This window comes from Leuciscus leuciscus (assembly GCF_965113295.1).
Source record: "Leuciscus leuciscus genome assembly, chromosome: 25".
Lineage (NCBI taxonomy): Eukaryota > Metazoa > Chordata > Actinopteri > Cypriniformes > Leuciscidae > Leuciscus > Leuciscus leuciscus.
In genome coordinates, this window is record NC_138724.1 from 20,785,340 (window position 1) to 20,809,123 (window position 23,784).

The window sequence follows — 23,784 nt, forward strand, 5'->3', positions numbered from 1 at the left end:
CATGTAATAATAAACCTAGTAATGTAAATACAATATATAGATAAAACGAAATATTATAGCCTATGTAATATGTAGCCTATATATTATATATGGAAATATTTTCTATATTTTACATAATTCAATATTTTGATAGTATATCTTCAAGTGGTGTTTTCACATTTCATTTCATTTAAAACAGCTAACAAATAAAACTGCTGAAATACATCTAATATTTTAATAATAATTGATCATTTAAAGGAAGTGGTGGTAACACTTTACAATAGGGTCACATAAGTTAATGCATTAACTGACAATTAGCATTAAAATTGTTACAGTATTTATTAATTTTTCATCTTTGTTAACATTAGTTAATAAAAATACAATTGTTCATTGTCCAATCATGTTGAGATCCACTAAATATGAACAGATAAAACAGATGTATTTATAAATGTTGAATTTAATATTAACTACGTTTATTAAATTCTTTAGAAGAATTATTTAGCGTTATTTCATGTTAACTAATGGTAACAAATAACCTTATTGTTAAGCGTTACCATACAGTAGTCAACATTTGAAGTGGATCAAAACCTTTCATCAAAGTTATACATGAATTTTGAACAATACCCGTTCATCTTAGTACGACTTTGATGAACATTTTTGATCCACTTCAAATATTGACTACTGTTGTATAAAAAATATATAAAACAATGTAATAAATGAACCTTTCATATAATAAAATATCATGTGAATTAGATAAATGGTAGAAGAAAAAAACAGGAAATCCAGTCAACAATGTTTTCTACACACCTCGTATTTTTATTGACAGCCAGCATTCAGTTTCAAATAACCATTAGTAATACTGCATTAATAAGACACACCATAGAAGTTTATGAAAGTAGAACATAGAGAAGTGCAGAAGGGAATACATTTGCTTGTGAGAAGGTGTCTTTCTGTAAAACATGCTCAATGTTGATAGAAACATTGTTCTTTAAAAAATAAATAAATCAGTAATTCTTTAAAAAGAACATGCTCGGTATTCCAGGTTTCTCATGACTGTCGGAACAACATGGGGATTATCTGAAGGTTCAAATGAGCATTAAAGAGAAAAATGTGCACATAAACATGGGTGGCACTTCACAAACTAAGGCACCAGTCAAATACACATCCTTTACCTCAAATGTATCCAAAACGAGCCAGAAACCTTAATAACACCTTTGCCGAAGGGTTCGGGCTACAACAGCAAATGTTTGAAAACAGCTAATCTTTTGTAAAATGCAAGTATTTTTTATATATATATTTTGTTGCACACTAACAGTATTCACAAGGTTCTTCTCTCTTACATTTCAGAGCACTATTCTATCAGTCATCAGCCACTGCCTAAAGTAATCCAAGCTTTAGGCAAATCAAATATCTTGATACATTCACAAATATTCCCTGATATACAATACAATGAGAGGACCTTAGGAGTGCTAATTCTTAAATATCCATTAGTGCTAGCATGTGAGTAAATTAGCAAGTTTATAGACACTATAATCCAGATATATAGCTACAGAATGTGAAAGCCAGGATTACTAGTGGCAAGTATTTCATGTGTTTTGTTCACACATCTAAACCTTCCCTTTGTTTCAGAATGTCTTGGAGGATCTTCTGATAGAACGGAGAGTAAACTAGCTTGTTGAAGGTCACCAAACGTTCCAGTTTGACGGCAATCTCCTCCAACTCTTTGCTGATGGGCGTCAGACCTCCAGGGAGGGCTGGGGCACTCCGGTGGGCGCTTGACTCCAGGAAGCCAAGAAGGTACGCCTGGATCCGGGAATCTAATAGAAAAAATACAGTTTTAGATAAGACTTCACTTCTAAATGGAATCCTAACTGCTTTTTGGGTTGTCAAAGCACTTGGGCTGCGCTTACCAATGACCTTGCGGATGGGGTTGTCCGCAGACTTTGCAGCTACAATTTGGCCTTTCAATGTGTTCTCTCTGTCTGAGGGAAATGGGGAAAAGCCATGCTGAGACAAGCATCCTCTGAGCTCTAAACACATTTTCTCTGCAACAGCAGCAAAAGCTTCATCCGCTTTGAAGGACCTACGAGAGAAAAGCACAACAGTTTGGCTTATGTAAGTGTGAAGCATTAGAAATAGCACTGGAATAGAATGATCTTAAAGTCAACAACTCTTGTTTTTCATGTGCCGTCATAATCTTTAACCAAAATAACTTCTCCCTCTTGCAGCGACTTCTCTTCTCTGATGACGTGTTTACCGGCGCGAGGGCGGGACAACCTGTCACTCACATGACATCACAGCAATACCACAACCATCCGAACAATTCCAGATGAACAAAATCAAGTCCCGCCCTACATTTTCCTTGTTCGAGGAGCCGTTTCACTTGGACATACACGTCACAATAGGGAAGAAAAGACTATCGCAACTTCCACTTCCATGCCAACCTCAAACTTACGGCGTGTGCATCTCTGCTAACAGAATCTTAATGGTTTTCTTCAGTCTTTCAATGAGTCCCGGGAGTCCAGAAATGGCCTCCCCAGCACTGTTAAACACTATGAGCAGGATTGATGCCACCAGTGCCAGCTGCTCCAACTCCTGTTGCATCTCCTGAAATCTGCACTGATCCAAGAGAAGAGTCTGTTTGATCGCAGGAGGGAGAAAAGGGAGGAAAAGAACAGCAACAAGGTTTGGTTTCAATGACAAATAAGAGTGTACACAATGTAGAAAAATTGTTTAAAACACATGTGCCAAGTTCTTAAACATGTACATTTTGTGTTTTTGCGTTAGTTTCATATCATTTTGTAAAAACATTTTTAACAAAAGTTTACATTTAATGACTCTGAAATGTCATGTGGTGTAAAAAAATACATTTTCCATACATATTAAATGCTTGCGAACATACACATTTTAAATATCTTTAATATCTTTAATATATAAATATATATAATATGTTCAAATGTTTGGGATTTGTCAGATTTTTTATTTTGTTTTTGAAAGAAGTCTCTTATGCTCATCAAGGCTACAAATTATTTGATCAAAAATAAAGTAAAAACAGTAATATTGTGAGATTTTATTGGAAATTAAAATAAATGTTTTTAATTTTAATATAATATAAAATGTAATTTATTCCTGTGATGGCAAAGTTAAATTTTCAGCATCATTAGTCCAGTCTTTAGTGTCACATGATCCTTCAGAAATCATTCTAATATGATGATTTGCTGCTCAATAAACATCTTATTATCATCAATGTTGAAAACATGATTTTTGTTTAGGATTCTTTGATAAATAGAAAGGTCAAAAGAACAGCATTTATTTGAAATATAAATATTTTGTAACATAACATTATACATTTATTTATTATCACTACCTTATTGTAATACATCCTTGCTGAATAAAAGTATTAATTTCTTTAAAACAAAAAAGAAAAAGAGTATGTATTTTGCAAGCTAAAAAGCATTTTTGTATAAATATTATGAATTATTACAATTCTCCATTATGATATCAGGACAGTTGTATGATCCAAATAGCATCCAAAAAATATCAAAATATAAAACTACAAACTACTATCAGTGATCTCCAATAACACATTACCTCTGGGAAAGACTCAGCATCATGGTCCCATTTTAACAGGCGTAAATAGGCAAGATTGTGGAGTTGAGCAGAAATTGTTGTAGATGTTGCTCCACCCTCCGTTTCTCCACCGGTTGAATAATCTGATGTGTCTTGGAGCCACTTCTTCGTGAAATCCAAAGCATCTGCAAACATGAACACACAACTGAATTAAAGAGATCAGCATTTCCTAAATGTAGGCTACTTATGTAAGCATAACATTCATTTAATATGTATATCATACAAGTCATTGAATTTCCTTACTGGGTTGTTTTTCAAGGAACTCGTGAAACTTCTTCCGCTCGTATTCCACCGACTGCTGTAAGAGGTGAGGTCGCAGGCTGCTCACAGCGAAGTTGGCCATGTCAATCTTCATTTTATCTAGCACTGCAAATATTGACCTGCAGATGTGTATAAATAAACATGATTATATGATTTGGAGTCATGTGACCTTCAACTTGATCTGTTTAAGTGACTTACTTAAAAAGGGGCACGATGTCAGGGATTTTACGCAGCTGTCTGATGTCTTCATCACGGCAGGGTGCGCAAAAGGTGCCCATCATGTCAATTATAAAGCGGGCTACTTTACTGATGTCTAGAGCTTCGTTTTCCGCCTCCTGTTGGATCAATGAGAGGTCCAGAGTCTCTTCAATTTGCCCTCTCAGTCGGCTCTGTCCTGGCAACAGAAAAGACAGCAGGGTCTGGAAAAACAGGGAGACAGGGAACTAATGAACACCTTCAAACATTTTTTTTGTTGCTTAATGTTCACAGATATGTTGAGAAAGTATACAACGGTTGGTAATATATTTGCAGTCTTTCTGTTTCCCTCTGCAAACATTTGTGTAGATTCGCACCATCGCACGGAGATAAATATTAAAAAAGTATTTAGTATTAATACTGAGTACTGAGTACCCACCGGCAGAAACATAAGTCAATGCCTATGAGATATATACAGTCATGGTCAAAAGTTCACACACACCTTGCAGAATTTGCAAAATAAGAGGGATCCTACAAAATGCATGTTATTTTTTATTTAATACTGTCCTAAATAAGATATTTAACATAAAATGTTTACATATAGTCCACAAGAGTTGAATTTATAAAAATGGCCCAGTTCAAAAGTTTACATACGCTTGATTCGTAACACTGTGTCGTTACCTGGATGATCCACAACTGTTTTTTTGTTTTGTGATGGTTGTTCATGAATCCCTTCCTTGTTTGTCCTGAGCAGTTAAACTGCCCAATGTTCTTCAGAAAAACCCTCCAGGTCCCACAAATTATTTGGTTCTCCTTCATCTTTTGCATATTTGAACCCTTTCCAGCGGTGCCTGTATGATTTTGAGATCCATCTTTTCACACTGAGGGCAATTGAGGGACTCAAACACAACTATTAAAAAAGGTGGAAACATTTTGTAATGCTCTAGATTGTCTAGAAGCTTCCAATTTTGTTGAGCATGTGCGAATTGTATCCTCAGTTTCCTGTTCTTATCTGATAGGAGTGACACCGGTGTGTCTTCTGCTGCTGTAGCACATCTGCATCAAGGTTTGACGTGTTGTGTGTTCAGAGATGCTCTTCTGCAGACCTCGGTTGGAACGAGGTTACTTTTTTCGAGGTTTGAGGTATTTGAGTGGCATCAAAAAGGCATTTTCGCTCACAGAACTGCCACTCACAGCATATTTTCTCTTTTTCATATTCTCACCATTCTCTGTAAATCCTAGAGATCAGCAGTTTCTGAAATACTCAGACCAGCCCGTCTGGCACCAACAACCATACCACGTTCAAAGTCATTTGAATCAACTTTCTTCCCCATTTTGATGCTCAATTTGAACTTCAGCAGATCGTCTTGGCCATGTCTATATGCCAAAGTTGCTTCCATGTGATTGGCTGATTAGATATTTAATGATAAAGTTAATGAGCAGTTGAACAAGTGTCCCTAATAAAGTGGCCGGTGATTATATATATATAATTTAATGAATTTCATGTACTATATCATAACATGTAAGCCTGGATTCTTTCCTTACCTCTTTAATTTCACCAACCAGTGTGACAGCATGACTGTAAGATGGTGGGTCCTCTTTCAGCTGTGACTCAAGGCAATCCCAGAATGCTTTGTGCATAATTTCCTTGACCTGTTTCTCCAAACTGAGTATACAGGAGAGACATGTTCAAAATGTTAAAAAACACTCTCAAATCAAAGTAATGTGAATATTGAACCGCAATATGTATCCCTTTAGAATAATTGCATTGTAATGATAATGACAAATGAAAGTGCTAACATTTCAACTAGGCTATATCATGAGCACACTGAGAACACTGTGATGTTATGATAACAAGTCCATTACCTTCCCTCTTCTGGCTCATAAGGCTTGACTTGGAAAGCACTGTTCATCACTATCTCATGGGCCAGTGCCAGATTAGTGACTCCTTTGGCTGTCTCCATAAGCTCTTCCACTGAGACAAATCTGGGTGGACTGGCTGTGAGTGTTTGAATGCAATATTAACATTGTTAAAGGGTGATTTGCCACATTTTTTAAGTTCATAAACATTTCTTTCCTTACACTGGGGGGTGAGTCTGTGAGGACTGGGAGTATTTCTTCTGATCCTCTTCCGGATCATCTCTTCTGATGGTTCCACAGTGTTCTCTTTCCCATCCATGTCAATCTTGCTCTGCTCCTCTTTGGAGGACTCATCAGATTCCTTTGGCATCTTCTGCTGAGAACAAAGAAGCTGAGAAATTAAACAGATCTTTACACAGACTATTACATCAGCTGCTCTATCCAATTCCACACTAAAATGACAACACTGGGGTTTTTTTCTGGCAGCAGTGTGACAGCGAGCTGAGTGTGAAGTTGTTTTGTTTTTATTATAAAACAGGAGGAAAAGACTAGAATGCCTTTCAAATCAATAAACAATTGCTCTCTAGTACCTTCATCCCTCTACTAGTCACATTCAAATATGTTTCTAACATTTCTATAAACTCGCTAGTGATTTGGTTTACTGCGCTGTGACAAACAACTAGCCTGATCCCATTACTAAAAATCTCTGAGATGCAGTGTCGCATCTGTCTGCGCTCTAACATCCGGTCATTCGTCATTCACATTTCTCTTTTACAGTTTAACCTTACCTGGATTCGTTAAAGCACCTAGCGCCCGCTTAAACTTTATTTTTACTAAGCTGCAATTCGCCACATATAATCAAAGTAGCAGCCCGAGTGTTTTCTTCTGGATGAATCAAATGCGTGTATTTACGGAAGTACGATTTGGAAGGTTCCTTTGTAGTTTTTGAGATGTGATTTTGAATGGGAATGAAGCTGTGTAAACGTAACATAGAACTACATTTCCCAGTAGTAACAAAAACGTCGGCCTCCCCCTAGCGCGTGTGCTTCGAAAAGGGAGGATTGTATAAAAATAGTTAATTTAATTTCTTGAGTATTTTAATTTCGAAGGCTATAAAATCATGATTCTGATTAAAAAGTAATAAAATTCATTTTAGTAATTCACGCCGTAGTAAAGTCTAGTAATTCTACATTAAATCCAACTCAAATTAAGATATTTATATATTACACATTATGAAATACTGGGCTCTGTTCGAATATTTTGCTATATTTCGCTTTTTTTATTCTTATGCCATAAACTAAAAATATACAAATACAAAAGTTTAATCAAAAATGGTATGTACAATACAACGTACAAGTCAAAGGGACAAAAGAAAGATCTGCTCTTGTGAGATTCAGTGGGAAGAGCTTTCTCCCGTCGTCACACACTGTACACTAGGTGGCAGCAAAGGCAACTTTTCTTTTGCCGCCTGAATTGATGACGACACAGGTAGGGTGAAGTGATTTAAAACAATTCGGGAAAATAATTAATAGATCCGCATAATTTGCTGTTAAACTTTTTTAATGATGATGTTTGAGAGGAAAGTGTACAGAAATCGTATGATTTATTATTATTTTGTTAGATATATCGTTATCCTTGACTAAACCTCAACCACATCAAATCCAGTCAGTGCGGCTAACATTAACGGAGTCGCCGAGGTCTGTTTAAAGTATTATTTTTTTCTTCAAAATTATGCTTAGTATGCTTATTAAACAACCATTCATTTTAATTAACTATTTGCAGCGCTTCTCATTAACTTAACTGTTTAACTTAGTCACTTATGAGGAGAAATAACTAATAAATAAATGTTGTGATAGTTTAGCTTGTGCTTAGCTTACCAAAACATTTGTAAAGTGCACAAATAGAAATGTATCATTTCAAGAATATGCTATTTTTATTTTCTATAGGCATATATATTTTCTATATAACATTAATTTGCCATGGCAGCGTTCATTAAAATAGGTTAACTTATAGTGAAATGCTAGTTACCGCGGTCGAAATTAAAATGTAATTTATAACGTTATATAAAAAAAATATGACTAACGTTACTCTTAATAAAATGACTTAAAAATCACGAAAAGCTGCTTACACTATTTGAAGTAGATCTATTTCAATTTACTATAATAAATTAAAATATACATTTTCCCAAAACTGTGCTAACAATAGTTAGTTCTTGTTTACCATGGCAGAATATTGCTTAATAACTCAGAACAATGTTATTCTGGGGTTAAAAGTCTTCTCAGACATTAAATCCAGATTTCTCTCTTGTAAATTTGATCAGCTGAGGTCAAAGGTTAAATCTGACCGTTGCAGATTTTCACCTGAAGTCCCGACCGCTGCCATTCACATTTACAGATCAGTGGTTATGTGAGTCAGATCACAAACAGTAATATGGACATCACACCGCAGACAGGGAATTATCCCATTTTATGGATGGTGTCCTTTTAATTTTGCCTTTCATGGCTTATAAAGTTGTTTAATATCTGCTGAGGTGAATCAGCGGAGGAAGCGAATAAAGACATTGGCCCTCCAGGTCATTTGTGATAGTAGCAAATTCTAACGGGATCATTTAATTCCTGCACATGATTGATATATCAGCAGCGACTAAATGGACGAAAGCCTTTCTTCTATTAAAACACCAGGCAGAATGAAGCCCTCCCACTTTCCAAGTCAGTCATGATGATGGCGATACAGTGGACCAAGCACAGATCAAATTAAATATCTTATATAATTCCTTCTGAATGACAGAGCCATCTGTCCATCCGGTGTTATGGCCCTGACCCCTATTAGCCTACACTCTTACCATGGCGCCATTTTCACCTTGATAGGTTCGAGATGGGATTTAAAAAGCTTATTTTGATGCAATTGCATGATCTTTGTCTACAGTAGCGCTTTTTATATTCTTATGAGGCAAAATTTATGTATTGGCAGTTGTTTTTGTCATATGCCGTACTATAAAACCAATAGTTCCAGCTCTAAATTCCGATTGGATGATCCCTGTTAAGAGTCCAGTTGATTCCCAACAGCAAACGCCCTACAGTTGAGCTAAAATACTGTATTATTGGGCAGACGAAAGTTTATTTTGATCATTTTTATGTCTTTATTTATTGAACACTGGTTTATTTAATCATATTGTTGCTGTTTTAAAAAGCAAAAACACCAGATTTGATCTGTAGGTTCTGTTTAGGTGCTTAAAGTCTTTCCCCAAGTGCAATGGAGTTGAGCGTAGAGTCCGGAACAGAGTTTTTCTCCTTGGTAAGTGGAAATATTCCAAAGCAGAATGATGCGTTTTAAATTATACACAAATAAAGCTCCAAGATTTACACACACTCCTGCTGTTTTTGCCTCTAGATGGAAGATGAAGATGCTCTCTGTCAACCGAAGACCTCAAACATTGGCGTAGAGAATGATGGCCGTACCATCTCAGTGCAAGTACTGGAATTTAAAACAAGTCTCCTGGAGGCGGTTGAGGAGTTGTATATTCACAGGGTATGTGTGGTCACACTTTAGTTTAGGGTCCAATTCTCACTATTAACTACGACTTTTGCTTCAGTAAAATCATAATTAATGCTTATTAATAGTCAGCAAGGTTGCTGTTAAGTTGAGGTATTGGGTAGGATTAAGGAATATATAGAATATGATCATGCAGAATAAGACCAAAGATTAATATATGCTTTATAAGTACTAATAAACAGCCAATAATATCCTAGTAATATGCATGCTAATATGCAACTATTTAATAGTGAGAATTGGACCCTAAACTAAAGTGTTTCTAAATGTGTAAAACTGGCAGTTTTGCTAGATAAGACAAAGTTAGGATACAAGGTTGGAAGTAACAATGATGTTTATTGCATTGTTGTTGTTTTTTTTAAAGGTTTTTGTTGTTGTATTACCATTAGTACCCTGCTAGGCTCAGCAATTAAAGACAATTCTTTTAATTGATCACCTAATGAGATAAAGACAAAAATAATAAAACCTCAGTGTTACCTTTGATTGGCCCCCACCGCTTCCCACCCTGTTTATTTATTTAGTTAGTTGGTATTTATCTCATTTATCTTTACTTATAATATTAATACATATTTTCTTCTTTGTTTTTATTAACATTTAAATAGTGCAATAACTATGATAGAAAGCAATGAAATAATATACTCTAAATAATATTTAAAATGACTGAGTTAACCTAACTACACTGAGTAATTTTATAAGCGTCATATCAGGTAGAAACGTAATTTGCGTACAAATTATTCTCTTGGCTGAGAAATTTTCGTAATAGTCTTAACCTAGACGAGCACATACTTATTGAGCTTGTGCAATCTCAAACAAATATCAGCCCTCTAAAAGGCTGCTAAATGACATCTCAGTGTATTCGGACTGTCAGCCTATTAGTATCCCAATGACATCAAGGTTCTCGTGAGGAACTGAGGAATGTAATTTTGTGTGAGGAGGAGGAGTGCCATGAGCGTTCAGAAGAACTTAAAGCGAGCAGCACTTTCTGTCCATCTGGACATAAGCCAGCAGAAGTTACACTTACATTAGAATGGGGTCATGCAGCAGGACCTGACAAATTCACATATTTGCTTGCATGACCGGTACCCTCGAGCAAAGCACTTAAAACCCGACGCTGGACATGTTTAAAGGCTGTACGAGCAAAAATAAACAATTGTATCTCTCATGTTTTACTGTTATTATGATGTTGGTGAGGAACAAAGGCATTAAATCAATGTGATCCTCAGGCATGCCATTAAACTAACACTTTGTAGTTCTCTGGTTTATAGGGCCGGGGTTAAGATGGAGGATTTCCTGCCAGACAAACGCGCTCAGCTGAATGCAGTCACTTCTTGTGTTCTTTTAAGAGAGTGCAAAGTGTGTTCCATTAAAATGACTGTATTAGCTCGGGATGTTGTCAGTCGTTTTGCCAGACACAGGAAATTCGTTCAGATGCTGAAAGCGAATTGTCCTGATGCATTACACATGTTTTTTTCTCTCTCATTGTTTTATTAGATTTAATGCATCTAATCACATATGTGATCAGTCTCTGTCCTGAAAGATTAATCTGACCCACCAATTTTAGTGCTCTTTTTTTATTTTTTTTACCTGCAAACCCCATTTATTCAATTTATTGTCCGTCTGCGAAACGTTAACAGCTTTGCAAGTAGCACACTTTATTAGGAAAATGTAAATAAACTCCTACACGCACATAAAAGCCACTATGTCGAAAACCATTGACCGAAACCTGCAGTACTGGATGACAATGATGGCTTTATATGCTAAAATCTCCTCTCTTATGTTCAGATACCGGCACATAATGTAATCTATTCCTTTCTTGTGAATTTATTCATTATTGATGATGAATAAAATGGTGTTTTGTCGACATTTTTGGATACAGGATGCTGAAACAAGATATGAAGAGCAGATTTGTAAACTTGTGCTGGACAAACAGGAGTTAGAATGGCAAAAGGTTTGTTAGGAATGATAAAAAATACTGTTGTTTTTCCACTAACTTCCCAAGATTCCACTGTTAAACATTTTTAGGAACTGACTGAGCATTTATAGAAACAAAACTATTTATATTGTTAAAGTTAATGTCCATATTAATGGTTTATTCTTATATTTTTGCAGGAGACCTTACAAAGTCAGAATTCTAAAATGTCAACTGAAAATTCAGAATCACTTGCTGCTGTAAAAAAACAGGTATGATATCACACTCAATCTATGTATGCAAGATTTTATATTACACACATAAATATAGAAATTATTTTGTCTAATTTAAAGTTTCAGGCCCAAATCCAAAGAATTGAGGGAGAAAAGGTTAGTTGCTTTATATTTCTATTTCAATCTGTGCTATGATTTATGTTCTTATCAATATTTTTTATTTATTCTTTAACAGTAACTATTAAAAATGCTTAATTAAAATAAATTAATCATCACTTGACTAAATATTAATGACCTCTTTAAGGGTAAAAACCAGCTGGCTGCTGAACTGAAAGACAAAGAGATCATCAGCCTCAAGGAAGAACTAAAACTGCTGCAGGTACACATAATCAATACAATAACAACACATAACAAGATCTTCTGTACCTTGCTTTAAGGACATATATCTAAAACAGTGGGAAAATCCATCTCATCGCTGACCTTTTGAGTGGGGGTCTGTGTAGGTCTATTTGGTGTTGTCAGATAAATGATGTCACATGGGTGATGTATGCTTTCTCCTACGGTTCATCACACCCTCGGTTCAACCGTACGATTAGCCAATAAAGGCCCTTGTTACCCTTTTATTTGGCAATGGTAATCTGAGCAATTTGATTCGTATATAAACACAGCAATTATTGTGATGTATTCTTGAACACTGCTTCACTTGTCAAAGACATTTGATTTACAGAATTATGGAAGTTGTTAAAGTCCCCCTGTGGTGAAAATCAAGCTTTTAATGTTGTTTATATGTCATGTGGTGTTTTTAATATGCTTTAAGACAAACCATGTGCAAATTTATAAGTCAACAATATTCCTGAGTATTTCTCCTTAAAACGGCAGTGAACCAAAGACAGTCTCAAAAACACGGTTTGAAATCGCTGGTGTTTCTGACATCACAAACTACCTTGTAACCAATCACGTCAACGTGTGATCTCAGTGACTGTGAGTGGAGGCAGGGCTAATTTGCATATTCATAGATCCGAGAGTCTGAGTTACATGTAACTTTGTAGAGTTACATTCAAGCAATTTTAAGGCATGAAGATGAAAATTTTTGACTACAGGGGGACTTTAAATTATTAACATAGTCTGTGGTAAAAAGCAATACAATTAGTATAATATTATAATTATAATATTAATGGTAAATAACAGGTTATTCTAGATTATTCTAGGCTTTGCTCTTAATAATGTGCCTTTTCCTTTCATTTTTATTCATATGATTTAATATAGTATTAAAATAATAATAAAATGACAAAAAAAAACACTGAAACCACTTTCTTTTACTACTGTCTTGCAGTTGCTCAGGTACAGTTTGGAGAAGAAATTAAGCGAGCTGGTAAGGATTTCCAATTATATAAATTGTTGACAGAGGCAAGTGGGAGTGGGAAGAATTAAAGAGGAGGAACTGAGAGGGAGAGCGGATCATCAGGAGTAACGGATAGGGAGGGCGTGACACGTGAACCGCCAGCGCCGCTGTGAAAATACCACTATTAAAATATTTTATATCAGAGCCTCGCTCTGTTTAACCTTTCAATGGCGGAGAGGGGAATCAGTTTGATACAGACAATCAAACAGTAACGGGCTGCGCTTCGCATAAAAGCCCCTCAGGCATGTTTGGAAGTTGACTCCTTATCTAGCAGAAAGGAGCACTCAGCCGAGATGTTAAACAAAGGTCTTCAAACTCTCCGATGCAGTATATATTCATGGTCTGCCCTTGCCGAGAAGAAGAACTGTTATTACTTGTACATGCGAATTGGGATATTCCTCTTCGAAGGGAGGACAATGTGTTTTTAAACTTTACAGGAGCAAAAGTTGCAGCTGCAGACACAAACGAAAGACAGCCACCTGAATCAGTTGGGAGAAGTGGAGAGGCGTTTCGCCGCCCTCTCCAGACAGTGTGCCATGGTCAAACAGGCCCATCAGAAACTTGAACAAAATGGTATGACTGTTTTAACTGACAAACATCGTCCTAGTGAAACATTTAATTAAAATGAAACTTCAGTTTATGTTGAGTCAGGGTTTAAACCTGATTATCTTTTGCCTTCAAACTCTATTATCGCTACATTGTGCTTGTATGTATTCTGGTATTCATAATCTTTCTTCATTCACTCTGGACAGATTTGATGTTAAAAAAAAGTCCTTTGCTTTGCATCAGTGAATTGATTTGTCATTCTGTGGACATGAATTATTTGGCCTTTGTAGGTGAATGCTAAATGAAAGCCTGTGTAGCAATGCCAAGCTTTTTAAATCTTTTTTTTTTTTTTTTTTTTTTAGTTGAAGAGGCCATGCGAATTAATAAAAAACTCACATCCATCAATGAGAAACAAGAATCTACGATTAAAGCCTTAAAAGAGGTAAAATAAAGATTTGCTTTGAAGTTAGGAGAAGTGCTCCATCACTGCATCACATATTGTTGCCCCATTTTACTTCACATTTAGGATTTGGCGAGACTCAACAAAGAGTTGGTTACATTCAAAGTGTCATCGGTCTGCAGACCTGGAGAGGAACGTTTACAGAATGTTATAAAAGAACAAGAGTTTCAACAACTTCAGCAGAGACTCTTTGTGGTAGAATCTCTTTACATTTGTTAATAGCAAAAGATGATACCAGGATGTTTTCTAAATGTTATATTTTTTTTAGGAAACAGAACTTAACAAAAAACTGAGAAATGAGACCGCCACAGAGAGGGCAGAGAAGCAGGTAAGCTCCTCAGAAAAAAAAATCTGGACCTTTTTGTGTGCTATTTAATCAAAACTCTTCACGTAGTGAGCACAAAAGCAGTCTCTGTGGGCTAAACTGTGGATCATTTATCATTGCTTTGGTACAAAATGCATTTAATGACTTCTTTCAATTTACTTGATTTGAGATATGTATGAAGTGTTTTGGCAGTTTCAGTGCATTTTGAATGTGAAATGAATTGCTGTGCCAAGATAAAAGTTGGTTTGGAGAACTGTGAAGAGTCTTGAAAAAGTGGCATACATGTGTGTGCGTGTGTGTATGGTGCTTGTAAACCCTAAGTTATGGGGACAAAATGTTGTGGGGACATTTTTGGTCCACATGAGAAAAACAGCTTATAAATCATACACAATATTTTTTGAAAAAATGCCACGAGTTTTCTATGATGGGTAGGGTTAGGGGATAGAATATACAGTTTGCACAGTATAAAAATCATTATGTCTATGGAAAGTCCCCATAAAATGTGTGAACCCAATGTGTGTGTGTGTGTGTGTCAGGAGGTATTGAGATCCCTCCAGCACAATCAGAGATTGCTGCAGACACAGACAGAAGCTCTGAGCCGAGCAGAGCAGGAGCTCTGCAGATTCCATGTGGAATATCAGGTCAGGCTTCCCCAAACTCAACTCCACCTGCAAAATCACCTTAAATAACACAAAAAAACAATTTTTAAATGTTTTATTTTTTGTACAAATTATAGTTTTTTCCCCCCTATAGATACCTAAATGTTTTGTACTATCTGTATTTACACACTACATTTTTTTTAATTATCATAAACATTTCATTTAATAATAAAATAAATAACTGTATCCAGTAGATAAACACATCTAGTATACACAAAATAAAAATGCAAAATCTGATTAATCTGAAAATGATCATCTTAATAAGGTATAAATATGCAGAAGTAAACAATGGTCACCTAGTACTCATAAACTTGATTGAGTGAACTGAAAATCACTTTTGCACATTTACAACACACAAAGTGCAACTCAATAATAGTAAGTGTGCTTAATGACCGTTTACAGCCTCCTTCTCTTTTATTCCCTCCATTCCTCTATTTAATTCACTTAGTCATTCACTGATTAAAACCATTATTAACATGACAAAAGCCAACTGATTTGTATTGGCCTCTCCATCTGTTTGGAATTTTCTGTCCAGGTTAAATAAACACATAAAAATTTATTATTGCATTAAAAATTTTCTGGGTGATTAATTTCATTGCAGATCCTTAAAACAGAACATGAATTGAACCAAGAGAGGACTAAAGAAAGAGACAACAGCATCGCTCGTCTGAGAGATGAATACCAAAATTCTAAACTAACTTGGAAAAAAGAGGTGATGGCAAGTTCTACAAATCATCACTGTTCTGCTAAAGAAAGAGCGGGAACTGTGATTTTTTTTTTTTAAACCATTTGTTGTTGTTAAATGTATATATTATTATTTTTCTTTTAAATGGAATGGAATAAAAATAATTCATATTGGTGTTCTCACAGATTCTGCAATTGCAAATGTCAACGGAGACTAATCAAGAAGAGTTGAAAGTGGTAAAACAGGCATATAATCAACTCCAGGAACAGCACAAAGCACTGTCTATTTCTGCAGTCCATAAGGTCAAAGACCGTCATAACTCTGAGGTGGGATGATTACATATAAATTCAGAACCAGTGATTATTTAAAGGTATAGCGGAGGATGTTTTACTTCCTGGTGGGTAGTCTAAACTATTGGTCCTCCTAATTGTCAATCATTCTGGTGAATCAATCAAACTTTTCAAAAAGTGGAGAGGGCGGGTCTTATCTAAAATTTGGAAAGATCCTCCGCTATACCTTTAATAAGCATGTAGATTAGGTATTGTACATGGATGGGTCTAAACCTCACCATTTTTTGAAGAGGCATTTGACAATATTTGTGTTAAATGATTGAATTATAATCTGACTGTGATCTTTTATTACAGATTGCCCTAAAAGATCAAGAAAATTCTCTTGGTACAACATCTAATGAGATTAACCTTGTGAAGGAGAGCAGTCTCCATAAAGATCTTGAGGACAGTCTTATTAGTCCTCATGATAACCGTGAACCAACAAGTCACCCTGATAAAGACATACCAGGTAAGAAAGAATGCAAAGTTGTCTTCTCCAGCCAAGCTTGGCGCCACTATAACTAATAGTTTTATACAGAATGATGTGAAATGCAGGGAGGTGGTTACTGGAGTCTCTTTATCAAGAAAGCTTACATGTACTTCTCATTTTTCTCTCATAATGATGCATGCATTTAATTTCCTTACACAGATGAAAGTATTGAGTCTCAGAAGGATAGAAAAGATGGCCACTCTGATAACAACAAGGAACTTGACATTTTCATGCAGGTAGATAGAATAGTACCTGTACTCTCACCATCGGTTTCAACCGATGGGTCTGATAACATCTCAAGACCTGAGGATGTTAATCTCAAGATGAATCAACTGTTAAAGTTGTGTGATGAAACAAAAACGGGTGTCAGTGAAAGTGAGCCATTCTGCAACACAGTTGATAAAGGATGCCCCTTAAACCCAGCCCAAAGTGACACAGACAGTCGTCTCGCTGAGCTATCAGGGCCTGAAACCAGGTCTGTTTATGGCGTAGACGGAAACCCTTTGGCTTTGGAACCGAAAGATAGACCGCTGGAGCAGAATCTGTGTATTTCTGAAGTGACTGAATCCCAGACATCAGATAAACACATGGACAGCCAGGGATATGCTACATCTCTGTCTAAAGAATACAAAGACCACCAGACTGCCATACCTGAATTTATCCACAGTGTTTCACCAAAGGAAAGTCAAACAACTGCAGAGAGACTTTCAGAAGAAAAAACTGCAAATTCAAATACTCAAGACACAGTTGTCTTTTACGACAAAACGGACATTACAGAAGGTTTGATTGCCGCCCAGCCAAGTCTATGCCACAAACCTGTATACGAGGAGCCTGAAACCACTTTTGATAGTGCAAGCGCCACAACATCTTTAGATACACACCTTGATGAGTCCAAAGATCAGTTCTCACCACCTGAATTGATCTGTGAACCTTTGCAAAGCCGGGTTTCCCAAGCTGATGACTCGACTGAAACAAGCCTCTATAATGTGGTCAGTGAAGTGGAATCTAAACAGTTTCCTCTTGTTGATCAGACCACTTCAGTGACTGCAGTTGACACAGTGGAGGTCATATCAGAAAATAATGCTCAAAAAGAGGACGGGACTTTTCTTTCACAACCATTGAAAGCGCAACATATTGAACTGGGTATTTCTTCTGAAGAAGCCAAGATCACAAACCCTGACCAAGATGCTTCTTCTCCTGGGTCTACAACAGCAAATGACCAATCAGATGTTGACCAGGAGAGCATTTCAATGGGAGATACTTCAAACCATTCTGGAAATAGTAGATATCAGTTGTCCTTTGCATGGGAGACTTTCATAAAAGGGAAAAAGAAGCAACATCCAACATCAACCTCAAGAACTGAGCCGTGGTCCTCTGGATTTCAAGAGCTTGTTTCTCCATTATGTGCTCCCCTTTTTATGAAGGATAAATTGGCAAAAAGAGGCATGTCTTGTTATGTTAATAGAGTATGTTCAATAATAAGAATCAATATCTGACCACAATAAATGTAAAATTCAAATCCTATTTTCACAGCCGTAATGAAGACACCTGAAAGATTGGAAACTCCAAGCAATCGTCCCCACCAAAAGAACGACTGTCAAGGAGAGTGGAATGCAATCAAGCAGACTTTTTCTCAAATGTTACTGGAGAAAGTAAGTTTACAAACACAGGCCCGTGAAGAATCTAGTGAGTTAACGCTGTAGAACACGCTCAGTGCCCAAAGACAACTTCCATTCCCAGAAGTATTTCAGCAGGGTGAAATGGCAGCATTTTTCTCAATTAAATGTTGATAGAAAACAGCAGGACAAAAGTCTGCGGGTATAAATCACAGAAATGCAGCCCAACTCCAAAGGGAGCTAAGATGCTAATAGGGAATAAACCAGAGATCGTTTTGCAGTCTGTTGTTTTCAGTAACATGGTTATCTGGTTTCAACTATGTTTTATGCTGGACTACTCAAATGAAATCAATCAAAATGGATGTTTTTTACACCTTTTACAAGTGGAGTTTTGCCTCCATAAGTTACAAAGAAGAATAAAGTTTTGAAGTATATATTTTAAATAAAATAAGAATTACATGAAATACATGCAAACACTATATGAGAACATCAGTCATTTTTATACTATTAAAATGTTAATTTATGTAATTTTGAAACACACTCAATGTGATCGTTTCTCTTTTTTGTTTTTTTTCTTAAAAAACTTAACATGATGGCAATAGACCAAATTTGGTGGATTTCACTTTTCATTGCTATTAATACGTCCATAAGAATTAAATCAAGGTAGTGTCATGGCACTTTTATGACCCACTTTATTTTCCCGCAGGAGAATCAAGTTCTTATCTCCTATAGCTCGCCTCCGAGTGGCAGTCCAGTCTCTTCTTCTGTGGGTAATGGGCTGCGACAAGACTGCACTCCTACAGTTCCTCCTCCCAAACTCCAGAGCCTGGAGAAACAGACCTGGCCTATGGCATCTAGTTCTGAAGAAAAAGAGGAACGGAAACAATCTGACATAATGGCCCAAATTGCAAAAATCGAGGAATTGATGTCATCTGAAGTTTTAACGCCCCAAAAAAGACGCAAAATTGATTGATATGGATTAGAAAGGAATACGTTGGTAATGTTGCTGTTGTATTCAAATGTGTTTGCTTGGATATATTTCTTACCCTCCATCTGATTTAATGCAGTAAATATGATATTTGTGTTCATTGTTAATATATTTCCAAATAATTTAACTGAATAAATGTTCATTATTACAAACAGCTTTACTTTTTGCAGACTTTCTTAAAATAGTAAAGCATCATGTTAACCCATCGCTAAACAATGTAAGTGTTGCACATAAAACCTGTTAATTATGCTGCACAAGCTAATTAACACTCATTATTCCCAGGCTAGCATGCTCATTCCTCAGAGGGCATTTAATGACCAAACATTGCTAATTTACATTTGGTACACAAACTGTGGCCATACTATAACTTGGGATAATTAAAATACACAAGTAAGAAGAATCAATTAGCACATATCAAGCCAAATTAACAAATGCAAATGAGTCTGCCATTAAGTTTATGTCCTTGGTAAATAGGCTGTGGGGACCGTGTGGACACATGTTAGGGCAATAAGATGACAAAATAAAATGTGTTGCATATGGCGGCACTGGTCACAATGAAAGTGGATACTTTGGTTGATCCACATGAGCTGTTTTTAAATCAAATTATTATTTTTAAGAAAAATACGACAGATGTTGTCATCTGAAGAGCTTATTCTGTTTATTTTTTCTTGCGTTAACATGGTTTATGCTATAATGCGACATATACTAGCCCATCCGGTAATATTTAATAAGCTGTATTTTAGGAAAATAAACCAGATGAGTTTCCATCTCAAATTAACATGCCTCACAAAAACAGTTCGCCTAGTACTAAAATCATCCAGCAGAAAGCAAATGCGCACCTCCTGATGAAATCGCAAGGTCCCTCAGAGGTTCACCTTAATACACTTACTCATTATTAATATGTCAAAATGTTAATGTCCTCGTAAAGAAATCTTATGCGTTTCAGCCACTGTGCCAGCAGTACTGACCCTTATCCTTAGAAGGAGTGGGCAATATGGAGAGCGTAATTTTAATACACACACTGGATTATGAAGTGGCAGTCCTTTGAAACAGTCAATTACACTTGAGCGCGGGAGGGCCCTAGTGTTAATTACTAGTCGGTTTTATATAGTGTGTAAATACAGAGCCTGCTGACATTCACATTCCATCACCATGTCCTGACTGCCACAGCAAATTAGCCTGACCCGTCTGCATGCGCACTGCTAGGCCGCTGTGTGTTCGTTTAACTTTAGAACAACATTCAGCGCAAACAAGTTCACTTCTGTTTATAGGGGTTGCTGTCGCCACATGTTTAGGCCACTGTGCTTTGCTTAATTTCTGCACCCTGATTTGGAAATGATAAAGGATTTAATGCTGCTGGGTCCAGTACCTCTTAATAATCTTCCATTTCTGAACATTCCATTGCCAGATGATGAGATCATTTCAATAATTCAATTTATAATTTTTTTTGCAAAAGAATGCCATGTTTTGTTCATCAATATGTATAAAGTACTACTGACAAAATCTTAAACTACACACTGTCATATTAAAAACAAACCCTGATTTAAGTATCACAGTTTTACGGTGCATATGTTTAAATTAACTAAAAAGAACCAACTCATTTTAATCATTTCGGGAATGGCACACTGGTTGCGTTATATTTTACTAAAAAGAACTGACTCATTAAAATCATTCATTCAGAAGTTGGCCTACACTTGGTGAGTTTATGTTTTTGATTCACCAAAATGAACCAACTCATTGGAATAATTTGTTTGGTAATCTGACTAAACTGGTTGCACTGTATTTGCCTAATTCACTAAAAAGAACTTACTCATTAGAATCATTAATTCAGGAGTCATCCTACACTGGTTGTGCTGAGTTTGATTCACTAAAAAGAACAGACTCATTACAATCCCTTGTTGTTCAAATTGTCCTGCCACAATTTTCTCTTTCGGTTGTAATTACGTTAGGGTTTTTAAAGCCCTAAAGGTGACAAAAGAGTGCACCAAACCAGGCACGCATATATATTTACATTTAACTTTTTGCAAGCCCAAGACCCTCCTTTAAAAAAAAAAAGCAAAAAAAAAAAGCCTGTCTTGTTCTCCCTCTACAGCTGTGAATCACCTACACTCTTGCCTTCTCATCTTACCTCAAATTGAGAGACGAGCAGATAATCTTCGCCTTCCCACTACTGTCAAAGGTCAGCAGAGTTTAAAGTTCACCATCCACATCATTTATATGGCCTTAAATTAGCCCAAACCCAAAGTTCTGACTGCTCCTCTCTCTTTCAACCAGTTGTTAATCTTCTCGTCGTACTACGAATCCAGTGAGAAATAGGAATGCTCAGCGGACGGCTGTTTTGATTGAATTATACCCCTCAAGGACCACCATGGCTGGCCCATACGTTTTTAATTCTGAAGAGACAAGAAGCGATCACATGGGTACACGGTACTCCCCATACGTGGAGTATTTTATCCCCACCTATATATCTGTTCAGCCGGCAATGTGCACCTCTTAAAGGATGAGCCATTTCGGGCTGTGACGGGTGGGGGGTGGTGGGGCGATCAGGAGCCCTATCTTAACCCACATGCCGTCCTGCATTAGCCGTGTCCCTATTGAGGTGTCAGCCCATAAGTCTTACTCAGTGGGATGTCACAGCCAGATGATGGAGAGCGCTTCTTCACTCCAGGGAATCTTGTAAAACTTGCATGCCCCCAGTCTCTACTCCCAGTCCGGTCTCCTCCTCGACACGGCCTCCCCTTGTGCTAAATCAGAACTAGTGAATGACACACTGAGATCCATTAAGCCACAAATGTATTTAGTTACTAACTTTTAAAGGGTTTTGCAAGGGTCTTGGTTGAAGTTCTATACTCAGAAAACTCAGAAAAGTTATGTGGTCAAGGTTTTTTTTTTCACAATCAAGCTAGGTGTAGTAAAAAAGAAAAGATTTTAGTGTTTATAATCACAATTTATGGTTCTAAATATGTATCTACACATAGCCTACACGAATACACATACAGCATTTTGACAAAGACTTAATATTCTTTTAGGTAGTCTTATTTGATATCATAACTTACAGTAAAAAAGGCAAATAAGTTTAATTGGTAAGATATTTTTTGTCCATATTTTTAAAAGAAGTCTGCACAATGGCTGCATTTATTGATTAAAAATACAGTAATATTGTGACATATTACAATTTAAAATAACTGCTGATTTTCAGTATCAATACTCAAGTCTTCAGTGTCACATGATCCTTGAGAAATCATTATAATATGCTAATTTGGTGCTCAAGTTTAAAGAGCATGTATTTGTCAACATTTATTAGTGGCCTAAAGCTTCAAACCTTTTTTTTTTTTTTTTTGATTCATTTTGCTTTTGATTTTAAGTTGCAGAGTGTTTCTGTAACCAAGAGAGAAAATAGATATGGATACCTCCCCCTCAGTGAGGGTTCAATGATGTGCACCATTACGTTCAGTCAGCGACCCTTAACTGCTCCTCAGTGATGAGCTAAGCTTCTCAATTGCTGTCTCTCCCTCTGTCACATACTGCATAAGACATGAATGGCATATCCTATACTGTTTTAGAAAACAGCCTTTCGTTTAATTTTTCATAGCGGTTTTTATAGTTCTATATAATCTTCATAAGGAATTTTTATAATTAAACTATCCATATGGTGCAGTATATGAGTTTAATTTGTGTTCCAATAGTTATAATCTAGGAAAGGACCCTAAGAGACATTGTCGCTTGCCTATTAATTTATTAGACATGTTAACAATATATTCACATTTTTACATGGACCTCAGATTTGGCTGATCTCAGTGCAAACCTCTTCACAGTGTTTATGTTTTGCGTGGCAGCTCCTTTGTCAAATAATAAGAACTGATTTGTTCCCAAAGAATTTTTTTTGGCATTTGGCATTCCACATGTTGGATATCTTGTTTACTTTTCTAATAACCAAGCTCCCCCTCAAAGACAAAAAAAGAAAAAAAGGCATGAAGGAGTGATTTTTGCATCTATGTTTTTTAACTCTGTGATTTTAGCACAATATAATCTGTGAATCAATCTGTCAGATTTTCAGCGGGAAATAGAGATGTGTATTTATCCCCTACTGCTAGATTAATGACCACTGGTGCAACCTTACGACCTGTCAGATTACAGGAAAAATGAGCTCAGAGGTCAATAGATTCAGATCAGTTCCATTCTGCCTTATTGGTGCCACTGGCTCTAATTTTAGATCGTTCCTAAACAAAATCGGAAGCCTCGATTAGACTTTCTTTTTTCGGCTATCGCCCTTATTACATTTACAAATATATTTTATGACTTCCTCGAACCCAGACTTTGTTTCTGGACTGCAGTGGGGACGTTCACCTTTCACATGCTCTTTAACTAAATGTAAACAGTTGATGCTTCATTCAGGCTGTAGACTTTTAATAAAGAGTGTGTTCATCCAAATGTGTATTGTTGAAGGTAATGGCTAATGAGCTCTTACGCAACCGTCAGAAACGCGTTACGGTTGCATCATTAATTATCAAATGAGGAATGCGCAGGCCTTTTCATCTTAATCTAGAAAGCAAGGGCCACAGCACAGCAGGAATTCAGATGATTTAGCTGGCTTTGACTTAATCAGTCTTAGAAGCATTACAATGGCAGTGCACAATGATGGATCACTTTCTGGTCCCTGAGGAGTGT

At 36.4% G+C, this 23,784-nt stretch overlaps 2 protein-coding genes across 3 annotated transcripts; one reads left to right on the forward strand and one right to left on the reverse strand.

The window, feature by feature from the left end:
• Positions 1-772: 772 nt before the first annotated feature.
• Positions 773-6,871, reverse strand: tcp11l1 (t-complex 11, testis-specific-like 1). 2 transcript variants are annotated; one of them, XM_082159543.1, is made up of 10 exons: positions 6,714-6,871; positions 6,148-6,298; positions 5,932-6,064; positions 5,611-5,731; positions 4,069-4,289; positions 3,853-3,989; positions 3,571-3,734; positions 2,435-2,616; positions 1,890-2,062; positions 773-1,796 (listed from the first exon to the last, which is right to left on the reverse strand). In XM_082159543.1, exons 2-10 carry the CDS (start codon positions 6,293-6,295, stop codon positions 1,579-1,581), a joined length of 1,497 nt encoding a protein of 498 aa, XP_082015669.1. In that variant the 5' UTR covers positions 6,296-6,298; positions 6,714-6,871; the 3' UTR covers positions 773-1,578. The 2 variants fall into 2 exon arrangements, with proteins under 2 accessions (XP_082015669.1, XP_082015668.1); XM_082159542.1 differs by having other exon boundaries at positions 6,148-6,301.
• Positions 6,872-7,399: 528 nt separating this feature from the next.
• ccdc73 (coiled-coil domain containing 73) lies at positions 7,400-20,557 on the forward strand. The gene is made up of 19 exons (XM_082159541.1): positions 7,400-7,413; positions 9,152-9,219; positions 9,316-9,453; positions 11,351-11,422; positions 11,584-11,655; positions 11,737-11,772; positions 11,921-11,995; positions 12,950-12,988; positions 13,456-13,591; positions 13,927-14,006; positions 14,091-14,219; positions 14,293-14,352; positions 14,886-14,990; positions 15,610-15,720; positions 15,879-16,019; positions 16,338-16,491; positions 16,672-17,955; positions 18,046-18,164; positions 18,835-20,557. Exons 2-19 carry the CDS (start codon positions 9,178-9,180, stop codon positions 19,099-19,101), a joined length of 3,060 nt encoding a protein of 1,019 aa, XP_082015667.1. The 5' UTR covers positions 7,400-7,413; positions 9,152-9,177; the 3' UTR covers positions 19,102-20,557.
• Positions 20,558-23,784: the final 3,227 nt, after the last annotated feature.